This window comes from Rhipicephalus microplus, chromosome X (assembly GCF_043290135.1).
Source record: "Rhipicephalus microplus isolate Deutch F79 chromosome X, USDA_Rmic, whole genome shotgun sequence".
NCBI lineage: Eukaryota > Metazoa > Arthropoda > Arachnida > Ixodida > Ixodidae > Rhipicephalus > Rhipicephalus microplus.
Window position 1 is genome coordinate 55055567 of NC_134710.1, and position 27995 is coordinate 55083561.

Sequence of the window (27995 nt, forward strand, 5' to 3'; positions counted from 1 at the left end):
ATTGCTGCCTTGTCGTGCGTGAGGCACGCGCTGCGTATGTATTGCGGATCATTGGACTGTGAAGGAAGCAATGACAGCTATACAGACGAGCCGGCGTGTCTCTGGCACGTCCAAATGCGAGCATTTTACACACAAATCTTCGTGTTGGTTGAATGGTTGCGTGTGTATAGTCCACCAGGAAAGAGGTTCCACGACTGAACTACGAGACTTCTTAGTTGCAGTTGAATGGGGTTTCGGGTCATATGGCGCACGCGCACTGCGCCATTAATATAACTTTAAATATTATCACATTAATATCACAATTTTTTCTCATCGTACACTTCTTATTCTTTTTCCTAGCGCTTCGTACGTCCTACCACCTCGTCCTAAGGAAAACTCCCGAACCAGTTTTAGACAAAGCTTATTCATACATTCATAGTTTTTACTCTTCTGCATCACTATTCAAAAGCTATATCTTGCGGGTTTTGTTTGTTGTCTGAGTTCTTTCTTCTTACTTTACATTTTCGTTTTTATTGTGGCCCGCAGTATCAATTCTGTAGTGAGAAATACTGGTGCGATGGTATTTTAAAGAACCCGTAAATACATTTACTTTATCCATCTTGCCGTGCGTTCGTTCGCTTATAAGTTAATGATAACCGTTGATTGATTGAGTGATTGATTGATTTGTGGGGTTTCACGTCCCAAAACAATGATAACCGTTACCAACATCCAAGTGGTGCTACCATCTCCAGCTTCAGCGTCAGAATTCGAGAAAAAAATGAAACCATTTCTTGCACCCCTGCCGCCTTTAATGAAACACGCGAACTGTAAACAACCTGAGCCTTAGTAAAACGTGATTTTAAGTAAAACTGCAATTCTACTGAACAGTGCTGTCAGTGAGCGTATTGTTATTCGGCGCAATGACACAAGAAATCGCATCATGTCTGCCCATTTGTCTTTTAGGCATAGGTGCGTGCATATTTCTCTATAAGGGGGCTGGGGGAGGGGGGAAGCGTTTGATTACTGCAGTTTGACATAGGAGAATCTTGCCGTAGGCTCCTTTGTAAAACAGCAATCACTTCGAAAAAGCGTCGGTCGAGGGTTCGAATACCGACCTTCTCTCGACAACAAAGAAGCTCCCTTTCATTTTCTTTGTTCGGAAAGACCAGTAAAATGGTCATCATCTGATTCAAAATGTATTTTTTGGGTAGGGGGGGGGAGAGGGGAGTAACTAGTTCATGCATTAAAGTATAACGCATTATTTTTCACCCACATCCATCTTTCTAGGATACATCCGAAAGCTTCACCGCTTCCCCAGAAGCAAGATATGAACACTTGATGACGGTCTATACGCTACGGAAGGGTGCTCGTGTAAACGCTAAAGTTTAGAAACAAAAAAATCGTCCAAGCCCACACTTCTATTTTTTTTTAATATTCTCTTCTGGCCATGGAAACAGGATGGTTCAAACTTAATTTCGCGCCCGGTTCTCCCCGTAAATTTACGGCATGGCCTCCTTTCTCAATGCCACGGAAGAAGGAGAGTGCATTACGTCACACAGTCAAGCCGAGTCTGCGTCAAGCGATTTCCGTCGTTATTGTTGTTGTTTCAAATGCGAAGCATTTCTTAGCCAATTTCGGCGACTTCGAGCGTATCTATCCGTCTGTCTATCTATCCATCTATCCGTCTATCCGTCCGTCCGCCCGTCTGTCTGTCTGTCCGTATCTATCTATCTATCTATCTATCTATCTATCTATCTATCTATCTATCTATCTATCTATCTATCTATCTATCTATCTATCTATCTATCTATCTATCTATCTATCTATCTATCTAACTATCTATCTATCTATCTATCTATCTATCTATCTATCTATCTATCTATCTATCTATCTATCTATCTATCTATCTATCTATCTATCGAACTGCATACGTCTGGATGCTCTCGCGATCACCCCCATAACTTGGCGTGAGTCAAACTTAGCATGGGACAGTAAGATGGTTTGACGAATCTGATGCGCTGGTCAAAAATGAATGTCACAATACCGTCGCCTACGTCGTCAAACACTTCACGCCGCATACCAGTGGCACATACCCGCGGGCGGGTATGTTCCACTGGTATGCGGGTATATGTGCCCGAGGTGATTGACAATATCTACCCAGGCGACAACACACGTGGGTAATTTTAACAAGTGAGTGTTAAGAAAGAAGTGACATCGGCAGCCGCCCCGACGAATGCATAGAATAAATGTCAAGGCCCCAGCAGGAATCTTACCCCAACATTCTGCGTGGCAGTCAAGCATTCTACCACAGAGCCACGCCATGTCTCTCAACTAGGTTTAAAATAGACGCTAAGGTTCGTTATACATTAATTGTGGTTGCAGTGCTTTCTATATAATTTTATAATCATTACATTGTACTTCTACGTTACAGCCGTCATGTCATGTTGAGGTCTGTTGTAGTCATGCGCTGAAGTTGATTTGTGTAGCAGTGTCTAGGGCTTCCGTTCTCGCAAGCGCCAGCTTTTCATATCAGCTTATCGCTTCTGGTGTTGCTAATATTCACAGTGGTCCTGTTGACATCATTGCACAAGTGCAAACAATTCGTTATATAAACATCTGCAACTGTTCAACTTGTGTTTGTGCGTACAACATTTGTACATATATTTAGCGTAATTTCATATGCGTCGCTCGATAAAAGAATCACAACATCGTCACTTTAGCTCCGCATACTTCGCATAACGTTGATTCCCAAGGTACGTGGGGTCTACCGAAAATTTTTTAGGCTAATGGTGCATTGCAAATCTAGTTCAACTTCGAACTATAACAAACGAACAAGCAAGACAGACAGACCACATATCAAATCTTCATGATATCTAGAAGGCAAACGAACAGGCTAAAGTGAGTTGAAGAACACAAATGCTAATTTCACATCTGTTAGTCCCATCGTACTGGCGGATAAAGTTTTGTTGCCGGATAACCAGAGAATTTTAGATTGCACAACGAACCCTTAGGTATAGCAAAAGCGCGCCATAGATGACTTTAAAAAACACTTTTTTTTTTACTGCGTAATAACAAGTGTAAGATACTCGTGCTCGGATATTATTAAATCCAAGCAAAGAATCTTTAGAGACGTCATGGGTAAGCATGTTATATTTAAAAAACGGAGGTCATAACGCTAACCAAAAGGAGTGGCTAGTGCATGGCCAATGCGCAGGGGCGATAACCCAAGGAAATTACGTACGCAATGCTTTATCGATTGGGTTCGTAGGAGAGGTTGGCGGCTCTACGCCACTTTAATCGTTATGCAGCTTTTCAGCTGCTTTAACCGCAGACAGAGGGCGTACCGGCAAAACTAAAACGTGTATACCAGGCGGTCCGAAGTGACGAGAACGTGTTGCGCCGACTTGTTCATCTTCAAGTTGTGTAATACTCCCTGCATGTTCAACGCGTACTCGATAGTTTTTTCTGTCAGGACTGCCAGTGCAAGGCTTGTGCAGGTAGGCCGCCATGCTTTGGGGCTTGTTGTACAAGGGGCGCCAAAGACCTGCGTCACCTACACGAAAATAGTATACAGGAGAAACATCTGGTTATCGTGGAATTCACATTTATGTTAGCATTCCTGCAAGCTTATCCGAATGTTTTTAGAGCAAGCCCTAACCAGCATATGTTGGCGATTTCGTGATTTTTGCGAAGGTGAAATGCTGCCATTGCGAACATTGCCTATGAATCAGTTATGGGCCATGTTTGTGGTTCTACGAGGCATCACCAGCAGAGCTGTAGACACATAGAAATTGCCCAACAATGTAAACGACGTGCACTATAACTTCGATTTAACGCTTTCATGACCCAGTCCAGTTCAGTTAGTCGGTCGGTCGGTCGGTCAAAAAAAAAAAAAACATAGCAACATGAATAATTCTGTGAACCGGGCAAACAATAAAAAAAATAAAATGCATGTTTCGAACACAAAGCCCACCAAGAATAATACTGCGAATACAGGCTCTGTGAGTAAAGAAGTTATTTACATACACACTAAATGCAAACTGGTTCACGCTTCCGCGCGAACCAGTTTCTCGACGCGTTCAAACGAAGGTTCACTCAGTGGGCTTTTGCTATTCGAAAACATGCATCTACGCATGCTTATGTGCCTGGCTGCCTGTCTCTCTGATGACTTCTACGGGGACGAACAACACGAAGAAGCAGCCTTCGCATGGCACTCCGGAACGCTATAGGTCAAAGTCAACTCCACCTCATATATTCACACGACAGGTGAGCCCTAAACATTGTCTCCTAACGCCGTCGCCCATCCACCGTATTATGTATGATGTGCTGCGCAACGTTTTTAGAACCGTTTCTAGTTGGTGCTGCGTGCGTGTGCTATTTGAATGCCGAGGAACGTTTACAGATGGAATGTCGTTCCCTCGAAAACGTAACGCGCTATACGTTACAGTTCCACCGGTCCTAATGAAGCGGTGGCGTTATTCCGTGGGGGCATTATTTCGTCCCAAAAAGAACTAGTTCCTGGAACGTCGTTCCTCGGAACCCCGTTCCGTACAACACTCATTTTGACGCACTATCGCCGTCCGTACTGACTTGCAAGAAGAATCGAAGTCGTCTTGCAAGTCTGCGCTGCTATAGTCACTCGAAGACAGCGTGACAGTCAGATTCACTGAAATCCGTAAAAAAATCACCCTTTTCGGGAAGCTACCATGGGCGACGTCGATTCCAGAACCGCAACCACGAGCATTCACCTTTCCGACTGCGAAGGAGCTCTCGCAATAGCGGTGGCAAGAAAGAAACCCCAAAGCGTACTTGAAGAAATACTGGCTCTTTTACCTTTTAAAGCGCGTTAGCTGTCAAGAAGCGCTCAGAGAGTGCGAAAACTCAAACAAGAAATCATCGTTAGCATGCTAACGATGTAAATAGGCGTGGCCATGAAAGTTTTAAAGCAAGGGGATTATCGTTTGCATGGTATATTAGCAACATCTCCTAGGATTGTTATAGGCTTGTTTGATGGCGTAACCTTGGCAAAATTAAGGTGGGTCTTAATTATACCAGCTGGCCAAAACTGAACCGCATCCCCGCACTACGGCGTGCGTGCGTTTTTGGCAGGTACAACACCGTAAATTGTCAAGGAGAAAGATTTGTACGCCTAATGAAAGTCACGTGGCCAAAAGCCGGCTTGTAGTCCAAATAGGTCTTTGAAGTACAAAAAATTGGCAGATCCTACGTACCTGGGAATCGACGTATGCGAAGCATGCGGAGGGAAGGTGACCGTGTTGCAATTTTTTTTATTGAGCGACACGTCATGAAATGACGCTAAATATATGTACACATGTTGCAGGCACAGACTTATGTTGGGGAGTTGCACATGTTAATATAACCAGTCGTTTGCACTTACGCAACGACGTCAACTGGAACATGCGTATTAGCGACACCAGAAGCTGATATGAAGTGCTGATGCTCGCGAAGATGTGGGCCCTGGACACTGCCACATAAACCAACTTCAGCGCATGGCACCTAACCACAATTGACGTTAACCCGACGTGACGGCTGTATCAAAGAAGTACATATGTAATGTTTACGAAGTTGGGTAGGCAGCACTGAGCGTCTATTTGAAGTTCCAAGACCTGGCGTAGCTCTGGGGTAGAATGCTTGATTGCCACGCAGAATTCTTGGGTTCAATTCCAGTTGCGACCCTGAAATTTAATATTTGCATTCGTCGGGGGGTCAACACTGCCTATGTCAGGTTTTTTGTAACCTTGACATTTATTCCACGCGTTAGTTGGGTCGATGCTACCGATGTCGGGTATTGCTTAACGCTCAGTTAAATTGCCCATGTGTGTTCTCGTTGTTCCTGGGTAGTGTCAATCACTTCTTGCACATACCCGTATACCAGCAGCACATACCTGCCTGTGGGTATGTGCCGCTGTTTGGTGGGAAGTGTTTGACGACGTATACGACGGTATTGTGACATTATTCATGTCCTGACCAGCACGTCTCATTCATCAAACCATTTCATCCTTCCTTGCTAATTTTGGTTCACGCCAAGTTGAGGGGGTGACCTAAGAGCATCCAAACGTAAGCGGCTAGATAGATAGATAGATAGATAGATAGATAGATAGATAGATACGCTCAAAGTTGCCAAAGTTCGCTGAGAACTGCTTCGCATTTAAGAACAAAGCCCTACAGCTACTCTCATTTGATCTAGGTGCACCTTTGCGAAAGCGAAAAACCGTGACGATGAACCAGAATACAAAGAAGACGTTGCCCTGGCGCAGCTTGCGTCAAGGAAAGCTTTCGCGGAAAGACACCGGCCGCTTGGTGAGCATCAAAAGAGTGCTCTTCGCGTGATTCAGATTACTACTGGCGTGGCCAAGAGAGAGAGAGAGGGGGTCAACTCAACACCGAAATTATAGTTTTACTTGTGTGTATAGCTATATGCAGAAACATATTGCCACCCACGCGTAGTGGGTTGACAGCAAGAGTGGCTCTCAATCTTAGCCAAAAAAGGAGAGCGCGTGCTTCTTCTCTGCTCGGGAGCCAGCCACGACTGACCATCGTCCTAGAGCTAGCTAATCGGTGGTTTAATAAACCCCCAGTAGTGATTCATCGTGACAAAATGGTGGAGGTGCAGGGTAGCCTCACGGATGCTGCACCACCTCCCCCCGCCAGGGAGCCGTAATTTGAGTCCAGTGCCAGTCAATACTCCCGTGCATCGGATCAGCCACTAAATAGGGGATTGCCTCTGGAAATCGACAATACTGCTCCCGCCACGTCATTTATCCCGCTCGTTGACGTCGTTCTGCCTTCTAGACAGTGTGCTGTACAAGAAGAACGCTCGTTCGAACAACCGTGCTTACCTCCTGGTGGTTCCTCGAGACATGCGAGACGACGTCTACTTCGCTTGCCATGACGAACACACATCCGGTCATCTGGGCTACTCACGGACACTTTCCCGGGTGAGCGAGAGGTACTATTGGCCGGGACTTTCGGCAAGCGTCAAGAAGTACGTCAAGAGCTGTCGGGAATGTCAGCGCCGAAAGGAACCGTCTGTTAAGCCAGATGGTTTGCTTCAGCACATTGAAGCACCTTGCACGCCGTTCGACCAAGTCGGCATGGACATTCTCGGGTCATTTCCCCTGTCTGCGGACAGCAACAATTGGTGATCGTCCCGACCGACTATTTGACACACTACGATGAGACCCAGGGGATCCCGCGAGCCATGGCTTCTGAGATAGCACAATTTTACATGCGCCACATTGTGTTATGACATGGTGCTCCTTCCAGTATGAAAACGGACAGAGTGACGGCATTCATGGCGCAGCTTATGGACGAAGTTTTCAAACTGAAAAAAACACCAGACACCGAAAAACAACTGCGTTTCACCCACAAACCAACGCACTTACCGAAAGACTGAATAAGACCCTTATAGACATGATCTCCGTGTACATCGACGTAAAGCACAAAACATGGGACCAGATGTTACCTTGCGGTACCTTTACGTATATTACCGCCGTGTAAGAGACCACGCGATTCACGCCATTTGGGCTCCTCTACGGCTAAGAAGTGAAGACCATGCTGCACTCTATGCTACCGTGTCAAGACGAAGACGAGCTGGCAACTGACGCCGAAGAATTCACTGAGCGTGCTGAGGAAGCCCGGCAACTCGCACGGCTGCACATCGGCCAGCAACAGCAGGCAGACGCACGACGCTATAACACCCGCCATAGGGAATTGTTTTACAACCCCGGAGACCAAGTTTGGGTGTGGACGCCCGTCCGCCGCCGTAGCCTTAGTAAAAAGTTACTGAGCCGATACTTTGGCCTATATAAAGTGTTACGCCGCGTCAGTGACGTGAACTACGAAGTGGTTCCGAACTCAACACCGCAGGCACGAAGCAGGACACGACCGAGGCCGGACGTCGTTCATGTGTTGCGCATGAAACCATTTATTGCGTGTTGTTCGTAACTTTTTCTTTACCGTACACCGTTGTTTGTGTTATTTATTTTTGTGAACTTGCTTCTTCGTTAATTGACTTTTCTTATATTGGCACGCTCTTTAATTTCTACTTTTACTTTGTCAGAATTTCCAATTTATTTTTTTTCACGTGTCTAAGTTGTAGCATTGGGCTGGTGCTATGTACTTTTCTTTCCCCCTTTTGAGGCTTTTTTTTAAGACGATAGTCTTTCTTGGGGACCTTCGGCGGAAAAATTTTGGTCTGTCTGTCTGTCTGTAAATTTGTCTGTTTGTCCACCCTTAACGATACCTTAAACAGCACCAAACGGTCGACCCCATGCGTAGCACCCACCAATTATTCTCAAGGTTCAGCGTTCATAGTTGCGTGACTGTCAATTAAAAAGCAATTATTGCGCATATCTGAGGCACCATAACAGCACGTCGATGTTTTGTATGTGTGCCTTTATACTAGAAGAGGCACACACAAGTAACTATAAGGACTGTAGCGGTTGTCGCGCTGCACTGACAGTGCAACGCGATGCTCAAAAAGGAAAGCGGCTTTGCTAAGACGACACGGTGGTGGCACCTGCCCGTCGCTTTGCGTTCTACACCTTATCACCTCCAAGACAGGCGCGCATCTTTCTCCGCAAACGCACACGCCTTCGTTTTCGAAGATAACTGCCAGATAGCGCTCAGGTCAAACGTGCCTCGATGTGCTCGTTCGCCTACGCTACACGCTTTTGGCACTCTAACGCAGCGCCTCCAGAATACCATTCACCGATTTTCTTGCGCAGAACATCAAGTAAACGTTTTGTTCACTCTCGAGACGCAAGACTATCGTCTTTCGACGACATTTGCAGTTAAAAAGCAGATTCGGGGCCAATTTTTTTCACAGCAGAACCTTTTTTATTATCAGAAAAAACACAAAAAGAAGGGGAAAAAAGTAGAAAAGAAGCAAAAAAGTGAATGATGATGGTAGACAACATGATAAGGACGACAATGACACACTGATGAAGACACACAAAGGTTGACGCCAGTGCGTACTGCAAGGCCTAGCCGAAGTGCCGCTTGCCGAACTGCCGAGCGACCCGTGGGTGGTGCTTCTGACGTTGCACCGCCGCTCCTTTCTTTGCCCTGGACGACGAGCTCGAGGGCGCTGGAGGCGAGTAGTGCTTCAGCGCCGAGCGCAAGGTACGTGCCAGTACGTTTCGGGGTCCGCATATGCCCATGTAGTCGTCGGCCGCCACGTCCATGAGTGCCGCACCGCCCAGAGTCTTGTTCCGCAGAAAGGCCACCTTTGCCCTGACCGAGTCGGCATCGTCATAGGTGACCCACTCCTGTCCATGGTAGGCATACGGGCATGACGTAGCAGCATCAAACACCCGTGCCCAGCTTTTTCGATACACGTTGTAACAGATCTCAAAGTAAGCCAGCCGGCCTGGCGTCAGGGTGAACGGTCCAGCCTGACCACGGCCATCGCCGCCACGTAGAGGGGCACGCACGTCAGTGTCGGCCCTTGCGAGTGCATAGCTGTATCCAGAGGCGGTCACGGCTAGCAACAGCTTGTTGCTTGGAGCTCCCCGATCCAGCAACAGGACGACGAGTTCATGGATGCTGTTGATGGGTGAGTGATCACCGATCGGCGGCCGGTTGTAGAGTGGGCTGGACACCTCGGCATGGCCGGGCTCCACGAACCCAAACGAGCCCATGACCGCGTAGTGCACCGAACTCATGGCATTGCGCAGTTCGTATCCGCGGTCCACCCGGCTGTCCTCATGCGGAAGGTAGAGGGTCAGGTGCCACCGGCTGCTCTCAGCCTTGAAGGCGCTCCTGATCTGTGCGAGCAGCTTCGGAAAGTTCTCTCTGTCTGAAGGTCGGCCGTTGCCCTCTCCCGGATACATCCACTGGATGTGCATGCCATCTAGGCGGCGGGCGCGCAGCCAGCGGACGCTGCGTTGAGCTAGGTGTTCGCGACGTCCCTCGGTAATGAGCTCATCCGAGAATGACTTGGAGTCAACCTTCGGTCCACCGACACCGACGAGTACTCTGAGTGTCGGGTACAGCTGCTTGAGCTGCGTCATCTGCCGAATGTGGCGTTCGGCGTCCGCCATGGGTCCCGCCTGAGAGGAACTGCCTGACGAGCTGTTGTTCAGGTCGGACGGGCTCACGAAACCGTACACCAGATGCGAGCAGAATCTGGCGGGCAGATGCTTCAGGAGTTGATATCTCACGGGCTCCCTCTTCCGCTTGGTGTTTCGGTCGTAGAGGCACAGCAGTGGCGCCCCCTCGCTGGTCATTGGCCCACTCTGGCGTGAGAAGATGAGGCCGTGAGATCGCCTGGCTGCGTGCTCGTTGACCCGCTGCGCGGCGATGAGTGGCAAGCGGCTGTTGCCCGATGTCCGATAGGATGGTGTGAGGATGGCGAGCACCAACATAAAGGTGGCCACGGCGCCGACCACAAACACGGCACCGTACAGCACAACCGGGTTAGTCATCTGGCCGCTGATGCTATTCTTGGTCGGCACACCTTTGATGGACCCAACCCGGAAGAGCGGGTCCAGGTGTGTGTGACGCCATTCGGTCAGGGTTCGATACAAGCCGTCAACATTCATGGCTCTCTGTCGGTATGACCCGCTACACGTTGGTCACGGCGTCCTGCTGCTTGAAGTGCTGTGCTAATCAGCGAGCCGCTGCCGGTTACGTGCGATGGGTCGTCGTCGGGCTTCTTGTTAACGAAAGCACCAGCGACTCACCCAGTAGTTGTCGCAAGTGCTGCCGACGCAGTCTTCCGAACCTGGTTACGACGTCACCCCTGGCGAGGTCCCCAACACTGACGGGGGCGCCTTTCCCACGACGGCGGTGCGACCGTGAAGACCTTTGTCAGCGGGAATCGGTCCTGCTAGGATCGATCGAGACACTGATGCTGATGCTGATGACCTCTGATGGATGGCGCTTACCCACAAAGGGGGATGGGACAAGAACCGGGCGGCAGGATACTTAAATGAAACTGAACTGAATATCAAGCCAATCTGAAAAAGTAGCTTAAAATAATACTACCAAAAAACAAAAATGTTTGCTGAGCAAGCGGTCAAACCATCTTTTGTTTTTGAAAGACATAACTACGAATTATAAACTAAAGATCTGAAAAGGTAGTGGTTCACTAGCATGGTAATCTTTTAGTTGCGTTGATGTAATCAAACACAGCGGAGCATACATCCCTGTGGCAGTAACCAAATGAAGTTCCGCCAAGTGATAAAATTACTGGTAGATTTACTTGTATTCCTATCTTTTGTAATGGGGCTACTAAAAATCTTTTTCTCTGATAAGAATAACGATGACAGAATAAAAAGAAATGTTCAATTCTTTCAATTTCGTTGCACCAAATGCATAGCGGTGACGCCTTGAGCTGAGCTTTATTAAGGTAATAATTTAGTTGTGGAACTGCACAGCGCGATCTGGTATAAGTGACCTCTAACTGGTGAGATACACACCACTGTTTATTCCAGCAATAGCTCAAATGCTCGAAATCTTTGAATTTATCCAAATTGCCTTTTCCCCATTGCAGGCAAGCATTTCAGAACCTTAGCGCGGTTACGTAAGCCGTATCTGGCAAAACTGGGATGGTGGGCCCACCCAGGGATACTGCTGCTAAAGAGTCCGCCATTTCATTCAAATATAATCCGCGGTGGACTGGTACCCATAGCAAATGCAGTTTTTTTTACGTTTTTCGGTACTAAATGCCGAAACGTATTCATCAGCTCTGAATTTACTGCCACAGAAAGTGCATTACAAACTGATAACGAATCTGTAATTATAATTGCTAATGATTCGCTTGAGGGTAATTTGCGTAGGGCAAGAACAATGGCCAATAATTCTGCAATGAATACCGGGGTATAATCTGGGAGTCGAATCGAAAAGGACCAGTCCAAAGAAGGAGAGAAGATGCCAACCCCAGCCTTTTCTTTTGACACAGATGCATCAGTCGCTATGATATTGCTTATCTCTAGGTGAGCTAGAAAATCTGCTAACTGGTCATTTAAATACCTCTATGCCAATTGTTTCGCGTTATGAGGAAATATATCATCGAATTGTATGCTAAGCATTGACTTTAGGTTGTGTATTGGACCAATATGTCTAATTTTTACATTCAATTGCTTTAGTAGCGCTTGTGCAAATACTATTTGCGGGGTGTGTAGTCGCGACCAATGGGTTTCGAAAAATAAAGTCGGTTCTTGAATGAAAGTGTAAAATGAGAGTCTTTGGTGTGAACTGTATATATTTAGGAATGCTTGCACAGTAAGAATTTTAAACCTATTTAGCAGAGAAGGTAGGCGAGCTTCCATATAGAACACGTTATTTGCAACAAACTTTGGTAGACCCAGACACAAACGCAACGATTCTCTTTCCAGCAGAATTAGGGGTCTCATTTTATAAGCTGCGCTGCCAAAAAATAAGACACATCCGAATTGCATGATGGGCCGCACATAAAGTTTATATATCATTGTTAGCACATCTCTTCTTAAACCCGCTTTACGGTTTGCAAGGTTCCGTAGCCACCCCATGGCCCGTGTTGCCTTAGAGTACACATCATCAATGTGACTTCTCCAATTTAATGTGTCATTATATATGATGCCCAAATATTTAAGGGAATTCGCCTGCGGAATGAGCTCATTACTGTACATTAACGAGATGTTGATAGGCTGCAGAAAAGAGAATGCAAGGAGCACACTTTTCTTTACGTTCAGGGTCATATGAATATTTTTAAGCCATCTTTCTATCATATTGAGATAATTTTGTAGACTCTGGTATAATGATTGAAGGTCGGTATTACTTGCGAAGAAAGCAATATCGTCCACGTACACATATAACTGAATATCCTTAGTTGATGGAATCGAGCTTAAGAAAATGTTAAATAAAACTGGCGACAGGACAGCCCGCTGTGGTACGCCACGTGTCTGCTTATATCTATTCGATGAGTACCCATCTTTAAAGCAGTAATATTCTCTCCCTCTTAAAAACTCCGACACCCACGCAGTGATGTAGTTGGGAAAGTGGTGATATTCCATCTGTTTTAATAAAATTGAATGCTCAACCCTATCGTACGCTTTAGCCAAATCTAAAGTAACTAAAGCACAGTATTGGCGCCGACGCCGAGCCAGTTGTATTCGGCTCTCTAAATCAACATGCGCACACCATATTGAGCAACCGGATCTAAAACCAATTTGACTGGGGTTTAATATTGCGTTATTATTATTATATTTCATTACCCGGGCATTCAAAACTCTTTCTATTAGCTTAACCAGATTTGACGTGATTGATATCGGCGTTACATTGTCCAAGGCGAATCCTTTTTCCTGTTTTTTAAAAAGTGGAATCACTTCAGACAGCTTCCATTCCGCAGGTATCCAAGCTTTTGTCAAAGAAAAATTCACCAGATTAAGTACTTCAGTTGAACAAATCTCGAATATTACTTTTATCATTGAATTTGTTACCCCGTCTGGTCCAGGTGCCGAAGGAGATAAGTGCCTTATTATCTCTGCCAGCTCATCTAAAGTATTCTCCTCGAAATCTTCGCCTGCCATTGGGTTCACAATGTGCAGTGGTATAGTTGACATAAATCTATCTTGGAGCCCTTTCGCAATATTTTCTACTAAATCAGAGAGCTCACGGGGGGAAAGAACAGAAGAGCCAATATTTTCAGCGGGTGGTAACATCTTTTGAGATCTTAAAAATCTGAAAAGCGCTTTTTTGTTTTTAGCCCTAGAAAGATACTCATGTCGTTTCATATTATAACCATCGTTTGCTGTACTTACTCTGCGTTTGAAGTCTGCTGCTGCGAATTTATAATCACACCAATTTTTTGGACATTGGTTGACCAGCAGTTGTTTCCATGCAGCTTTCCGTTTTCTATAGCTCTTCGTGCACTCTTCAGTCCACGATGGACTAAAAGAACCTCTTGTGGCCGAGTCTAATTTAAACGTTGCGTCTTTTACTGATCTTTTTAACACTGCACACAGACTCATAGCCCTAATGTCACCTTGTATGTCCCTGCGGTGATCAAAAGTAGCCCTCAAGTCTTTTTCTAATTTTTTATAGTGGAGGAATGAGCGGGCCTTTTCCGTGACATGTATTCTTGGAAAGTTAAGTACAAAACTAATAGGCAAGTGGTCACTGTTAGTAGCACGGTATAAAGTTTGCCACGAACATATATTTAGAGATGAGCTTGAAAATGTCAAGTCAATTACAGATTTAGAGAGACCTCGGACAAAAGTAGCAGATTGCGAATTGAAACAAGATAAATTCTTGTCAATAGCCCATTCCCACAATCGTTTTCCGCTTAAATCTGTTTTAAAACCCCAGGACACATGATTTGAATTGAAGTCTCCAGTGATTAATATATCCTTTCTGCAGGCAGAGAACATATTGTCTAGACTTCGTGTGTCTTGCACCCCGGCTGGGAAATACGCATTTACAAACGACAAGGGAGAAGCGTCTGGTAATATTATGTCTACTATCAAAATTTCACAATCTGGAGTCACACAACGATAAGAGATTGTAGCTTTGTGACTAAACTTAGTTGCTATCAAGACAGCAAGCCCACCACCTCTGCTAGGTCAGTCCAATTGAAATAGCCGATCATTTTTTATGTAAATCTTCTGGCTGGTTGAAAGCCAGGTTTCTTGCAGTGATATAATATCCGGGGAAAGTTGTGAAGAAAGGTATGATAGGTCTGTGGCTGCGGAAAATATAGATCGGCAATTCCACTGTAATATGGTTAGTGAACCTATTTTGACGACAGAACCGTCGCAGAAACTGCTTGGTCCAAAATGTCCTTTCGCAAAAAGTCTTTCTTAGACATGTTCTCAAAGAATTCTTTTTTGGATAGATACTTTTTAGATTTCGAATTATGCGAAGAGTTTTTTGATTGGGGAGATCGGGTTCTCTTCAGAGCCTTACGAGAGTCCATATCCATATCTGCACATGCTTCCGAATCATCCGTAAGATCAACGTCTTCCGTTGTTTTGGAAGTCCCTGCCTCAGGAGAAACCGCTCGCTGACGTGTTGTCGCACTTTCTATTTCCGTACGCTGCGATACCAATGATGTCTGAGGAGCCCAATCGTTCGTAGATGCTACACCTAGAATTTGAGATAGTTGATTGGAAACCAATTGTGCCAAGCTTTCAAAAAGGTTGTTTGCGAGGCATTCCATTGCCTTTTCCATAGCCTTCTCTACGGCCTCTGCGATAGATGTTGTGAGAGATGCATCCATGGCGGTGGTATTACGTGCTGCAACACTGGCATATCCTTTGGATCTCTCCTGCATTTCTGCAACGGCTTCTCTCCGAGAGCACCTCTTGCGTTCTACAATATTCAATATGGCAAGCTCCTTTTCTTTTGCTGTACAGTCTGCGGAGTCTGCAGGGTGCGCCCCATTACATAAGCAGCACCTCTCTTTCTCAGAGCTGCACTCGCGGCTGTCATGATTTTCACCACACAGACGGCATCTAAGAACTGATCGGCACCCTCTGACGCTATGTCCATATCGTCAACATTTCAAACACTGCAGGGGTTTAGGGGAAAGTGGCTCTACCTTATTGATCAGTGGCCATGCCTTAATTTCGGAAGGTCGGACTGTTCCTAAAAAGGTCACTATCACCGATTCCGTTGGTGATTTTATGTTGTCAATTGTACGGGTGCACCTGTACACTGAAATTACACCCGCCACCGAAAACAAATCGAGCACATCTGCAGGTGTCAGGCTTGTGTCTACACCGCGGACTAATCCTTTCGAGCATGCGAGGGGTGCCGGAATAAATGGGCTTACCGGATGCGCTGCGAATTCGGAACATTGCAGGAGCTCACGAATGCATTCCTGATCTGCGGAACAGCACAGGATGCCTCCGCGACCAAACTGGCGGACCTCAGTGATTTCCTGGGGATGCGAAGTGGCTTTTCGAAGCTCCACTTGAATCGCCTTTGGGTTCTTCATCGGAATACTGCCCCCATCTGTAGGTACCAGCGCCACAGGGACACTTCTCGCTCCACTGCGTAACAAATAGTCTATCGGCCAATCCTTGGCGGGAGTGGAAGCTAACCAAGGGGAGCGCCTTTGGCCGGGGGAAGAAAATGACATCAAAATGGAATGACTCGCTTCAGCTGAGAAAGACCAATACAGTTACCGGAAAATAAAGAACTCTCAAACAACAATAAGGATACTGCCGCCCGATCCTGAGCCCGGTCAGCTTCTTCACAGTCGAGCCTCACAGACCCCGGAGACCAAGTTTGGGTGTGGACGCCCGTCCGCCGCCGTAGCCTTAGTGAAAAGTTACTGAGCCGATACTTTGGCCTATATAAAGTGTTAGGCCGCGTCAGTGACGTGAACTACGAAGTGGTTGCGAACTCAACACCGCAGGCACGAAGCAGGACACGACCGAGGCCGGACGTCGTTCATGTGTTGCGCATGAAACAATTTATTGCGTGTTGTTCGTAATTTTTTCTTTACCGTACACCGTTTTTTGTGTTATTTATTTTTGTGAACTTGCTTCTTCGTTAATTGACTTTTCTTATATTGGCACGCTCTTTAATTTCTACTTTTACTTTGTCAGAATTTCCAATTTATTTTTTTCACGTGTCTAAGTTGTAGCAATGGGCTGGTGCTATGTACTTTTCTTTCCCCCTTTTGAGGCTTTTTTTTAAGACGATAGTCTTTCTTGGGGACCTTCGGCGGAAAAATTTTGGTCTGTCTGTCTGTCTGTCTGTCTGTCTGTCTGTCTGTCTGTCTGTCTGTCTGTCTCTCTGTCTGTCTGTCTGTCTGTCTGTCTGTCTGTCCACCGTTAACGATACCTTAAACAGCACCAAACGCTCGACCACATGCGTAGCGCCCACCAATTATTCTCAAGGTTCAGCGTTCATAGTTGCGTGACTGTCAATTAAAAAGCAATTATTGCGCATATCTGAGGCACCATAACAGCACGTCGATGTTTTGTATGTGTGCCTTTATACTAGAAGAGGCACACACAAGTAACTATAAGGACTGTAGCGGTTATCGCGTTGCACTGACAGTGCAACGCGATGCTCAAAAAGGCAAGCGGCTTTGCTAAGACGACACGGTGGTGGCACCTGCCCGTCGCTTTGCGTTCTACACCATATCACCTCCAAGACAGGCGCGCATCTTTCTCCGCAAACGCACACGCCTTCGTTTTCGAAGATAACTGCCAGATAGCGCTCAGGTCAAACGTGCCTCGATGTGCTCGTTCGCCTACGCTACATGCTCTTGGCACTCTAACGCAGCGCCTCCAGAATACCATTCACCGATTTTCTTGCGCAGAACATCAAGTAAACGTTTTGTTCACTCTCGAGACGCAAGACTATCGTCTTTCGACGGCATTTGCAGTTAACAAGCAGATTCGGGGCCAATTTTTTTCACAGCAGAACCTTTTTATTACCAGAAAAAACACAAAAAGAAGGGAAAAAAAGTAGAAAAGAAGCAAAAAAGTGAATGATGATGGTAGACAACATGATAAGGACGACAATGACACACTGATGAAGACACACAAAGGTTGACGCCAGTGCGTACTGCAAGGCCTAGCCGAAGTGCCGCTTGCCGAACTGCCGAGCGACCCGTGGGTGGTGCTTCTGACGTTGCACCGCCGCTCCTTTCTTTGCCCTGGACGACGAGCTCGAGGGCGCTGGAGGCGAGTAGTGCTTCAGCGCCGAGCGCAAGGTACGTGCCAGTACGTTTCGGGGTCCGCACATGCCTATGTAGTCGTCGGCCGCCACGTCCATGAGTGCCGCACCGCCCAGAGTCTTGTTCCGCAGAAAGGCCACCTTTGCCCTGACCGAGTCGGCATCGTCATAGGTGACCCACTCCTGTCCATGGTAGGCATACGGGCATGACGTAGCAGCATCAAACACTCGTGCCCAGCTTTTTCGATACACGTTGTAACAGATCTCAAAGTAAGCCAGCCGGCCTGGCGTCAGGGTGAACGGTCCAGCCTGACCACGGCCATCGCCGCCACGTAGAGGGGCACGCACGTCAGTGTCGGCCCTTGCGAGTGCATAGCTGTATCCAGAGGCGGTCACGGCTAGCAACAGCTTGTTGCTTGGAGCTCCCCGATCCAGCAACAGGACGACGAGTTCATGGATGCTGTTGATGGGTGAGTGATCACCGATCGGCGGCCGGTTGTAGAGTGGGCTGGACACCTCGGCATGGCCGGGCTCCACGAACCCAAACGAGCCCATGACCGCGTAGTGCACCGAACTCATGGCATTGCGCAGTTCGTATCCGCGGTCCACGCGGCTGTCCTCATGCGGAAGGTAGAGGGTCAGGTGCCACCGGCTGCTCTCAGCCTTGAAGGCGCTCCTGATCTGTGCGAGCAGCTTCGGAAAGTTCTCTCTGTCTGAAGGTCGGCCGTTGCCCTCTCCCGGATACATCCACTGGATGTGCATGCCATCTAGGCGGCGGGCGCGCAGCCAGCGGACGCCGCGTTGAGCTAGGTGTTCGCGACGTCCCTCGGTAATGAGCTCATCCGAGAATGACTTGGAGTCAACCTTCGGTCCACCGACACCGACGAGTACTCTGAGTGTCGGGTACAGCTGCTTGAGCTGCGTCATCTGCCGAATGTGGCGTTCGGCGTCCGCCATGGGTCCCGCCTGGGAGGAACTGCCTGACGAGCTGTTGTTCAGGTCGGACGGGCTCACGAAACCGTACACCAGATGCGAGCAGAATCTGGCGGGCAGATGCTTCAGGAGTTGATATCTCACGGGCTCCCTCTTCCGCTTGGTGTTTCGGTCGTAGAGGCACAGCAGTGGCGCCCCCTCGCTGGTCATTGGCCCACTCTGGCGTGAGAAGATGAGGCCGTGAGATCGCCTGGCTGCGTGCTCGTTGACCCGCTGCGCGGCGATGAGTGGCAAGCGGCTGTTGCCCGATGTCCGATAGGATGGTGTGAGGATGGCGAGCACCAACATAAAGGTGGCCACGGCGCCGACCACAAACACGGCACCGTACAGCACAACCGGGTTGGTCATCTGGCCGCTGATGCTATTCTTGGTCGGCACACCTTTGATGGACCCAACCCGGAAGAGCGGGTCCAGGTGTGTGCGACGCCATTCGGTCAGGGTGCGATACAAGCCGTCAACATTCATGGCTCTCTGTCGGTATGACCCGCTACACGTTGGTCACGGCGTCCTGCTGCTTGAAGTGCTGTGCTAATCAGCGAGCCGCTGCCGGTTACGTGCGATGGGTCGTCGTCGGGCTTCTTGTTAACGAAAGCACCAGCGACTGACCCAGTAGTTGTCGCAAGTGCTGCCGACGCAGTCTTCCGAACCTGGTTACGACGTCACCCCTGGCGAGGTCCCCAACACTGACGGGGGCGCCTTTCCCACGACGGCGGTGCGACCGTGAAGACCTTTGTCAGCGGGAATCGGTCCTGCTAGGATCGATCGAGACACTGATGCTGATGCTGATGACCTCTGATGGATGGCGCTTACCCACAAAGGGGGATGGGACAAGAACCGGGCGGCAGGATACTTAAATGAAACTGAACTGAATATCAAGCCAATCTGAAAAAGTAGCTTAAAATAATACTACCAAAAAACAAAAATGTTTGCTGAGCAAGCGGTCAAACCATCTTTTGTTTTTGAAAGACATAACTACGAATTATAAACTAAAGATCTGAAAAGGTAGTGGTTCACTAGCATGGTAATCTTTTAGTTGCGTTGATGTAATCAAACACAGCGGAGCATACATCCCTGTGGCAGTAACCAAATGAAGTTCCGCCAAGTGATAAAATTACTGGTAGATTTACTTGTATTCCTATCTTTTGTAATGGGGCTACTAAAAATCTTTTTGTCTGATAATAATAACGATGACAGAATAAAAAGAAATGTTCAATTCTTTCAATTTCGTTGCACCAAATGCATAGCGGTGACGCCTTGAGCTGAGCTTTATTAAGGTAATAGTTTAGTTGTGGAACTGCACAGCGCGATCTGGTATAAGTGACCTCTAACTGGTGAGATACACACCACTGTTTATTCCAGCAATAGCTCAAATGCTCGAAATCTTTGAATTTATCCAAATTGCCTTTTCCCCATTGCAGGCAAGCATTTCAGAACCTTAGCGCGGTTACGTAAGCCGTATCTGGCAAAACTGGGATGGTGGGCCCACCCAGGGATACTGCTGCTAAATAGTCCGCCATTTCATTCAAATATAATCCGCGGTGGACTGGTACCCATAGCAAATGCAGTTTTTTTTTACGTTTTTCGGTACTAAATGCCGAAACGTATTCATCAGCTCTGAATTTACTGCCACAGAAAGTGCATTACAAACTGATAACGAATCTGTAATTATAATTGCTAATGATTCGCTTGAGGGTAATTTGCGTAGGGCAAGAACAATGGCCAATAATTCTGCAATGAATACCGGGGTATAATCTGGGAGTCGAATCGAAAAGGACCAGTCCAAAGAAGGAGAGAAGATGCCAACCCTAGCCTTTTCTTTTGACACAGATGCATCAGTCGCTATGATATTGCTTATCTCTAGGTGAGCTAGAAAATCTGCTAACTGGTCATTTAAATACCTCTATGCCAATTGTTTCGCGTTATGAGGAAATATATCATCGAATTGTATGCTAAGCATTGACTTTAGGTTGTGTATTGGACCAATATGTCTAATTTTTACATTCAATTGCTTTAGTAGCGCTTGTGCAAATACTATTTGCGGGGTGTGTAGTCGCGACCAATGGGTTTCGAAAAATAAAGTCGGTTCTTGAATGAAAGTGTAAAATGAGAGTCTTTGGTGTGAACTGTATATATTTAGGAATGCTTGCACAGTAAGAATTTTAAACCTATTTAGCAGAGAAGGTAGGCGAGCTTCCATATACAACACGTTATTTGCAACAAACTTTGGTAGACCCAGACACAAACGCAACGATTCTCTTTCCAGCAGAATTAGGGGTCTCATTTTATAAGCTGCGCTGCCAAAAAATAAGACACATCCGAATTGCATGATGAGCCGCACATAAAGTTTATATATCATTGTTAGCACATCTCTTCTTAAACCCGCTTTACGGTTTGCAAGGTTCCGTAGCCACCCCATGGCCCGTGTTGCCTTAGAGTACACATCATCAATGTGACTTCTCCAATTTAATGTGTCATTATATATGATGCCCAAATATTTAAGGGAATTCGCCTGCGGAATGAGCTCATTACTGTACATTAACGAGATGTTGATAGGCTGCAGAAAAGAGAATGCAAGGAGCACACTTTTCTTTACGTTCAGGGTCATATGAATATTTTTAAGCCATCTTTCTATCATATTGAGATAATTTTGTAGACTCTGGTATAATGATTGAAGGTCGGTATTACTTGCGAAGAAAGCAATATCGTCCACGTACACATATAACTGAATATCCTTAGTTGATGGAATCGAGCTTAAGAAAATGTTAAATAAAACTGGCGACAGGACAGCCCCCTGTGGTACGCCACGTGTCTGCTTATATCTATTCGATGAGTACCCATCTTTAAAGCAGTAATATTCTCTCCCTCTTAAAAACTCCGACACCCACGCAGTGATGTAGTTGGGAAAGTGGTGATATTCCATCTGTTTTAATAAAATTGAATGCTCAACCCTATCGTACGCTTTAGCCAAATCTAAAGTAACTAAAGCACAGTATTGGCGCCGACGCCGAGCCAGTTGTATTCGGCTCTCTAAATCAACATGCGCACACCATATTGAGCAACCGGATCTAAAACCAATTTGACTGGGGTTTAATATTGCGTTATTATTATTATATTTCATTACCCGGGCATTCAAAACTCTTTCTATTAGCTTAACCAGATTTGACGTGATTGATGTCTGCGTTACATTGTCCAAGGCGAATCCTTTTTCCTGTTTTTTAAAAAGTGGAATCACTTCAGACAGCTTCCATTCCGCAGGTATCCAAGCTTTTGTCAAAGAAAAATTCACCAGATTAAGTACTTCAGTTGAACAAATCTCGAATATTACTTTTATCATTGAATTTGTTACCCCGTCTGGTCCAGGTGCCGAAGGAGATAAGTGCCTTATTATCTCTGCCAGCTCATCTAAAGTATTCTCCTCGAAATCTTCGCCTGCCATTGGGTTCACAATGTGCAGTGGTATAGTTGACATAAATCTATCTTGGAGCCCTTTCGCAATATTTTCTACTAAATCAGAGAGCTCACGGGGGGAAAGAACAGAAGAGCCAATATTTTCAGCGGGTGGTAACATCTTTTGAGATCTTAAAAATCTGAAGAGCGCTTTTTTGTTTTTAGCCCTAGAAAGATACTCATGTCGTTTCATATTATAACCATCGTTTGCTGTACTTACTCTGCGTTTGAAGTCTGCTGCTGCGAATTTATAATCACACCAATTTTTTGGACATTGGTTGACCAGCAGTTGTTTCCATGCAGCTTTCCGTTTTCTATAGCTCTTCGTGCACTCTTCAGTCCACGATGGACTAAAAGAACCTCTTGTGGCCGAGTCTAATTTAAACGTTGCGTCTTTTACTGATCTTTTTAACACTGCACACAGACTCATAGCACCTTGTATGTCCCTGCGGTGATCAAAAGTAGCCCTCAAGTCTTTTTCTAATTTTTTATAGTGGAGGAATGAGCGGGCCTTTTCGGTGACATGTATTCTTGGAAAGTTCAGTACAAAACTAATAGGCAAGTGGTCACTGTTAGTAGCACAGTATAAAGTTTGCCACGAACATATATTTAGAGATGAGCTTGAAAATGTCAAGTCAATTACAGATTTAGAGAGACCTCCGACAAAAGTAGCAGATTGCGAATTTAAACAAGATAAATTCTTGTCAATAGCCCATTCCCACAATCGTTTTCCGCTTAAATCTGTTTTAAAACCCCAGGACACATGATTTGAATTGAAGTCTCCAGTGATTAATATCTCCTTTCTGCAGGCAGAGAACATATTGTCTAGACTTCGTGTGTCTTGCACCCCGGCTGGGAAATACGCATTTACAAACGACAAGGGAGAAGCGTCTGGTAATATTATGTCTACTATCAAAATTTCACAATCTGGAGTCACACAACGATAAGAGATTGTAGCTTTGTGACTAAACTTAGTTGCTATCAAGACAGCAAGCCCACCACCTCTGCTAGGTCAGTCCAATTGAAATAGCCGATCATTTTTTATGTAAATCTTCTGGCTGGTTGAAAGCCAGGTTTCTTGCAGTGATATAATATCCGGGGAAAGTTGTGAAGAAAGGTATGATAGGTCTGTGGCTGCGGAAAATATAGATCGGCAATTCCACTGTAATATGGTTAGTGAACCTCTTTTGACGACAGAACCGTCGCAGAAACTGCTTGATCCAAAATGTCCTTTCGCAAAAAGTCTTTCTTAGACATGTTCTCAAAGAATTCTTTTTTGGATAGATACTTTTTAGATTTCGAATTATGCGAAGAGTTTTTTGATTGGGGAGATCGGGTTCTCTTCAGAGCCTTACGAGAGTCCATATCCATATCTGCACATGCTTCGGAATCATCCGTAAGATCAACGTCTTCCGTTGTTTTGGAAGTCCCTGCCTCAGGAGAAACCGCTCGCTGACGTGTTGTCGCACTTTCTATTTCCGTACGCTGCGATACCAATGATGTCTGAGGAGCCCAATTGTTCGTAGATGTTACACCTAGAATTTGAGATAGTTGATTGGAAACCAATTGTGCCAAGCTTTCAAAAAGGTTGTTTGCGAGGCATTCCATTGCCTTTTCCATAGCCTTCTCTACGGCCTCTGCGATAGATGTTGTGAGAGATGCATCCATGGCGGTGGTATTACGTGCTGCAACACTGGCATATCCTTTGGATCTCTCCTGCATTTCTGCAACGGCTTCTCTCCGAGAGCACCTCTTGCGTTCTACAATATTCAATATGGCAAGCTCCTTTTCTTTTGCTGTACAGTCTGCGGAGTCTGCAGGGTGTGCCCCATTACATAAGCAGCACCTCTCTTTCTCAGAGCTGCACTCGCGGCTGTCATGATTTTCACCACACAGACGGCATCTAAGAACTGATCGGCACCCTCTGACGCTATGTCCATATCGTCAACATTTCAAACACTGCAGGGGTTTAGGGGAAAGTGGCTCTACCTTATTGATCAGTGGCCATGCCTTAATTTCGGAAGGTCGGACTGTTCCTAAAAAAGTCACTATCACCGATTCCGTTGGTGATTTTATGTTGTCAATTGTACGGGTGCACCTGTACACTGAAATTACACCCGCCACCGAAAACAAATCGAGCACATCTGCAGGTGTCAGGCTTGTGTCTACACCGCGGACTAATCCTTTCGAGCATGCGAGGTGTGCCGGAATAAATGGGCTTACCGGATGCGCTGCGAATTCGGAACATTGCAGGAGCTCACGAATGCATTCCTGATCTGCGGAACAGCACAGGATGCCTCCGCGACCAAACTGGCGGACCTCAGTGATTTCCTGGGGATGCGAAGTGGCTTTTCGAAGCTCCACTTGAATCGCCTTTGGGTTCTTCATCGGAATACTGCCCCCATCTGTAGGTACCAGCGCCACAGGGACACTTCTCGCTCCACTGCGTAACAAATAGTCTATCGGCCAATCCTTGGCGGGAGTGGAAGCTAACCAAGGGGAGTGCCCTTGGCCGGGGGAAGAAAATGACATCAAAATGGAATGAGTCGCTTCAGCTGAGAAAGACCAATACAGTTACCGGAAAATAAAGAACTCTCAAACAACAATAAGGATACTGCCGCCCGATCCTGAGCCCGGTCAGCTTCTTCACAGTCGAGCCTCACAGACCCCGGAGACCAAGTTTGGGTGTGGACGCCCGTCTGCCGCCGTAGCCTTAGTGAAAAGTTACTGAGCCGATACTTTGGCCTATATAAAGTGTTAGGCCGCGTCAGTGACGTGAACTACGAAGTGGTTGCGAACTCAACACCGCAGGCACGAAGCAGGACACGACCGAGGCCGGACGTCGTTCATGTGTTGCGCATGAAACAATTTATTGCGTGTTGTTCGTAATTTTTTCTTTACCGTACACCGTTTTTTGTGTTATTTATTTTTGTGAACTTGCTTCTTCGTTAATTGACTTTTCTTATATTGGCACGCTCTTTAATTTCTACTTTTACTTTGTCAGAATTTCCAATTTATTTTTTTCACGTGTCTAAGTTGTAGCATTGGGCTGGTGCTATGTACTTTTCTTTCCCCCTTTTGAGGCTTTTTTTTAAGACGATAGTCTTTCTTGGGGACCTTCGGCGGAAAAATTTTGGACTGTCTGTCTGTCTGTCTGTCTGTCTGTCTGTCTGTCTGTCTGTCTGTCTGTCTGTCTGTCTGTCTGTCTGTCCACCGTTAACGATACCTTAAACAGCACCAAACGGTCGACCACATGCGTAGCGCCCACCAATTATTCTCAAGGTTCAGCGTTCATAGTTGCGTGACTGTCAATTAAAAAGCAATTATTGCGCATATCTGAGGCACCATAACAGCACGTCGATGTTTTGTATGTGTGCCTTTATACTAGAAGAGGCACACACAAGTAACTATAAGGGCTGTAGCGGTTATCGCGCTGCACTGACAGTGCAACGCGATGCTCAAAAAGGCAAGCGGCTTTGCTAAGACGACACAGTGGTGGCACCTGCCCGTCGCTTTGCGTTCTACACCATATCACCTCCAAGACAGGCGCGCATCTTTCTCCGCAAACGCACACGCCTTCGTTTTCGAAGATAACTGCCAGATAGCGCTCAGGTCAAACGTGCCTCGATGTGCTCGTTCGCCTACGCTACATGCTCTTGGCACTCTAACGCAGCGCCTCCAGAATACCATTCACCGATTTTCTTGCGCAGAACATCAAGTAAACGTTTTGTTCACTCTCGAGACGCAAGACTATCGTCTTTCGACGGCATTTCAGTTAACAAGCAGATTCGGGGCCAATTTTTTTCACAGCAGAACCTTTTTATTACCAGAAAAAACACAAAAAGAAGGGAAAAAAAGTAGAAAAGAAGCAAAAAAGTGAATGATGATGGTAGACAACATGATAAGGACGACAATGACACACTGATGAAGACACACAAAGGTTGACGCCAGTGCGTACTGCAAGGCCTAGCCGAAGTGCCGCTTGCCGAACTGCCGAGCGACCCGTGGGTGGTGCTTCTGACGTTGCACCGCCGCTCCTTTCTTTGCCCTGGACGACGAGCTCGAGGGCGCTGGAGGCGAGTAGTGCTTCAGCGCCGAGCGCAAGGTACGTGCCAGTACGTTTCGGGGTCCGCACATGCCCATGTAGTCGTCGGCCGCCACGTCCATGAGTGCCGCACCGCCCAGAGTCTTGTTCCGCAGAAAGGCCACCTTTGCCCTGACCGAGTCGGCATCGTCATAGGTGACCCACTCCTGTCCATGGTAGGCATACGGGCATGACGTAGCAGCATCAAACACTCGTGCCCAGCTGTTTCGATACACGTTGTAACAGATCTCAAAGTAAGCCAGCCGGCCTGGCGTCAGGGTGAACGGTCCAGCCTGACCACGGCCATCGCCGCCACGTAGAGGGGCACGCACGTCAGTGTCGGCCCTTGCGAGTGCATAGCTGTATCCAGAGGCGGTCACGGCTAGCAACAGCTTGTTGCTTGGAGCTCCCCGATCCAGCAACAGGACGACGAGTTCATGGATGCTGTTGATGGGTGAGTGATCACCGATCGGCGGCCGGTTGTAGAGCGGGCTGGACACCTCGGCATGGCCGGGCTCCACGAACCCAAACGAGCCCATGACCGCGTAGTGCACCGAACTCATGGCATTGCGCAGTTCGTATCCGCGGTCCACCCGGCTGTCCTCATGCGGAAGGTAGAGGGTCAGGTGCCACCGGCTGCTCTCAGCCTTGAAGGCGCTCCTGATCTGTGCGAGCAGCTTCGGAAAGTTCTCTCTGTCTGAAGGTCGGCCGTTGCCCTCTCCCGGATACATCCACTGGATGTGCATGCCATCTAGGCGGCGGGCGCGCAGCCAGCGGACGCTGCGTTGAGCTAGGTGTTCGCGACGTCCCTCGGTAATGAGCTCATCCGAGAATGACTTGGAGTCAACCTTTGGTCCACCGACACCGACGAGTACTCTGAGTGTCGGGTACAGCTGCTTGAGCTGCGTCATCTGCCGAATGTGGCGTTCGGCGTCCGCCATGGGTCCCGCCTGGGAGGAACTGCCTGACGAGCTGTTGTTCAGGTCGGACGGGCTCACGAAACCGTACACCAGATGCGAGCAGAATCTGGCGGGCAGATGCTTCAGGAGTTGATATCTCACGGGCTCCCTCTTCCGCTTGGTGTTTCGGTCGTAGAGGCACAGCAGTGGCGCCCCCTCGCTGGTCATTGGCCCACTCTGGCGTGAGAAGATGAGGCCGTGAGATCGCCTGGCTGCGTGCTCGTTGACCCGCTGCGCGGCGATGAGTGGCAAGCGGCTGTTGCCCGATGTCCGATAGGATGGTGTGAGGATGGCGAGCACCAACATAAAGGTGGCCACGGCGCCGACCACAAACACGGCACCGTACAGCACAACCGGGTTAGTCATCTGGCCGCTGATGCTATTCTTGGTCGGCACACCTTTGATGGACCCAACCCGGAAGAGCGGGTCCAGGTGTGTGCGACGCCATTCGGTCAGGGTGCGATACAAGCCGTCAACATTCATGGCTCTCTGTCGGTATGACCCGCTACACGTTGGTCACGGCGTCCTGCTGCTTGAAGTGCTGTGCTAATCAGCGAGCCGCTGCCGGTTACGTGCGATGGGTCGTCGTCGGGCTTCTTGTTAACGAAAGCACCAGCGACTCACCCAGTAGTTGCCGCAAGTGCTGCCGACGCAGTCTGCGTCAATCGTCTTCCGATCCTGGTTACGACGTCACCCCTGGCGAGGTCCCTAACACTGACGGGGGCGCCTTTCCCACGACGGCGGTGCGACCGTGAAGACCTTTGTCAGCGGGAATCGGTCCTGCTACGATTGATCGAGACACGTCAGCGTTGGTCGACGAAGCGCGCGCTGTGACCGTCTTCGTCTTCTGATGCTGAAGAACGCGCTGAGCGTGCTGAGGAAGCCCGGCA

At 47.5% G+C, this 27995-nt stretch overlaps 2 protein-coding genes across 2 annotated transcripts in view; one reads left to right on the forward strand and one right to left on the reverse strand.

The window, feature by feature from the left end:
• LOC119176055 (monocarboxylate transporter 5) overlaps positions 1-27995 on the forward strand; it is a 130449-nt gene that overhangs the window by 16700 nt on the left and 85754 nt on the right. The window lies entirely within an intron of this gene.
• Positions 8914-27938, reverse strand: LOC119176694 (putative chitinase 10). The gene is made up of 3 exons (XM_037428054.2): positions 26034-27938; positions 17526-19115; positions 8914-10462 (listed from the first exon to the last, which is right to left on the reverse strand). Exons 1-3 carry the CDS (start codon positions 27586-27588, stop codon positions 8988-8990), a joined length of 4620 nt encoding a protein of 1539 aa, XP_037283951.2. The 5' UTR covers positions 27589-27938; the 3' UTR covers positions 8914-8987.

What these genes read in the sequence shown, in the direction of transcription:
- LOC119176694 (XM_037428054.2), bottom strand. Translation starts at nt 27,588, where the DNA reads ATGAATGTTGACGGCTTGTATCGCACCCTGACCGAATGGCGTCGCACA. An exon ending in GTTCGGCAAGCGGCACTTCG is followed by an intron (nt 19,116 to 26,033) that starts GCTAGGCCTTGC and finishes GCAGGACGCCGT; the next exon opens with GACCAACGTGTAGCGGGTCA. An exon ending in GTTCGGCAAGCGGCACTTCG is followed by an intron (nt 10,463 to 17,525) that starts GCTAGGCCTTGC and finishes GGTCCATCAAAG; the next exon opens with GTGTGCCGACCAAGAATAGC.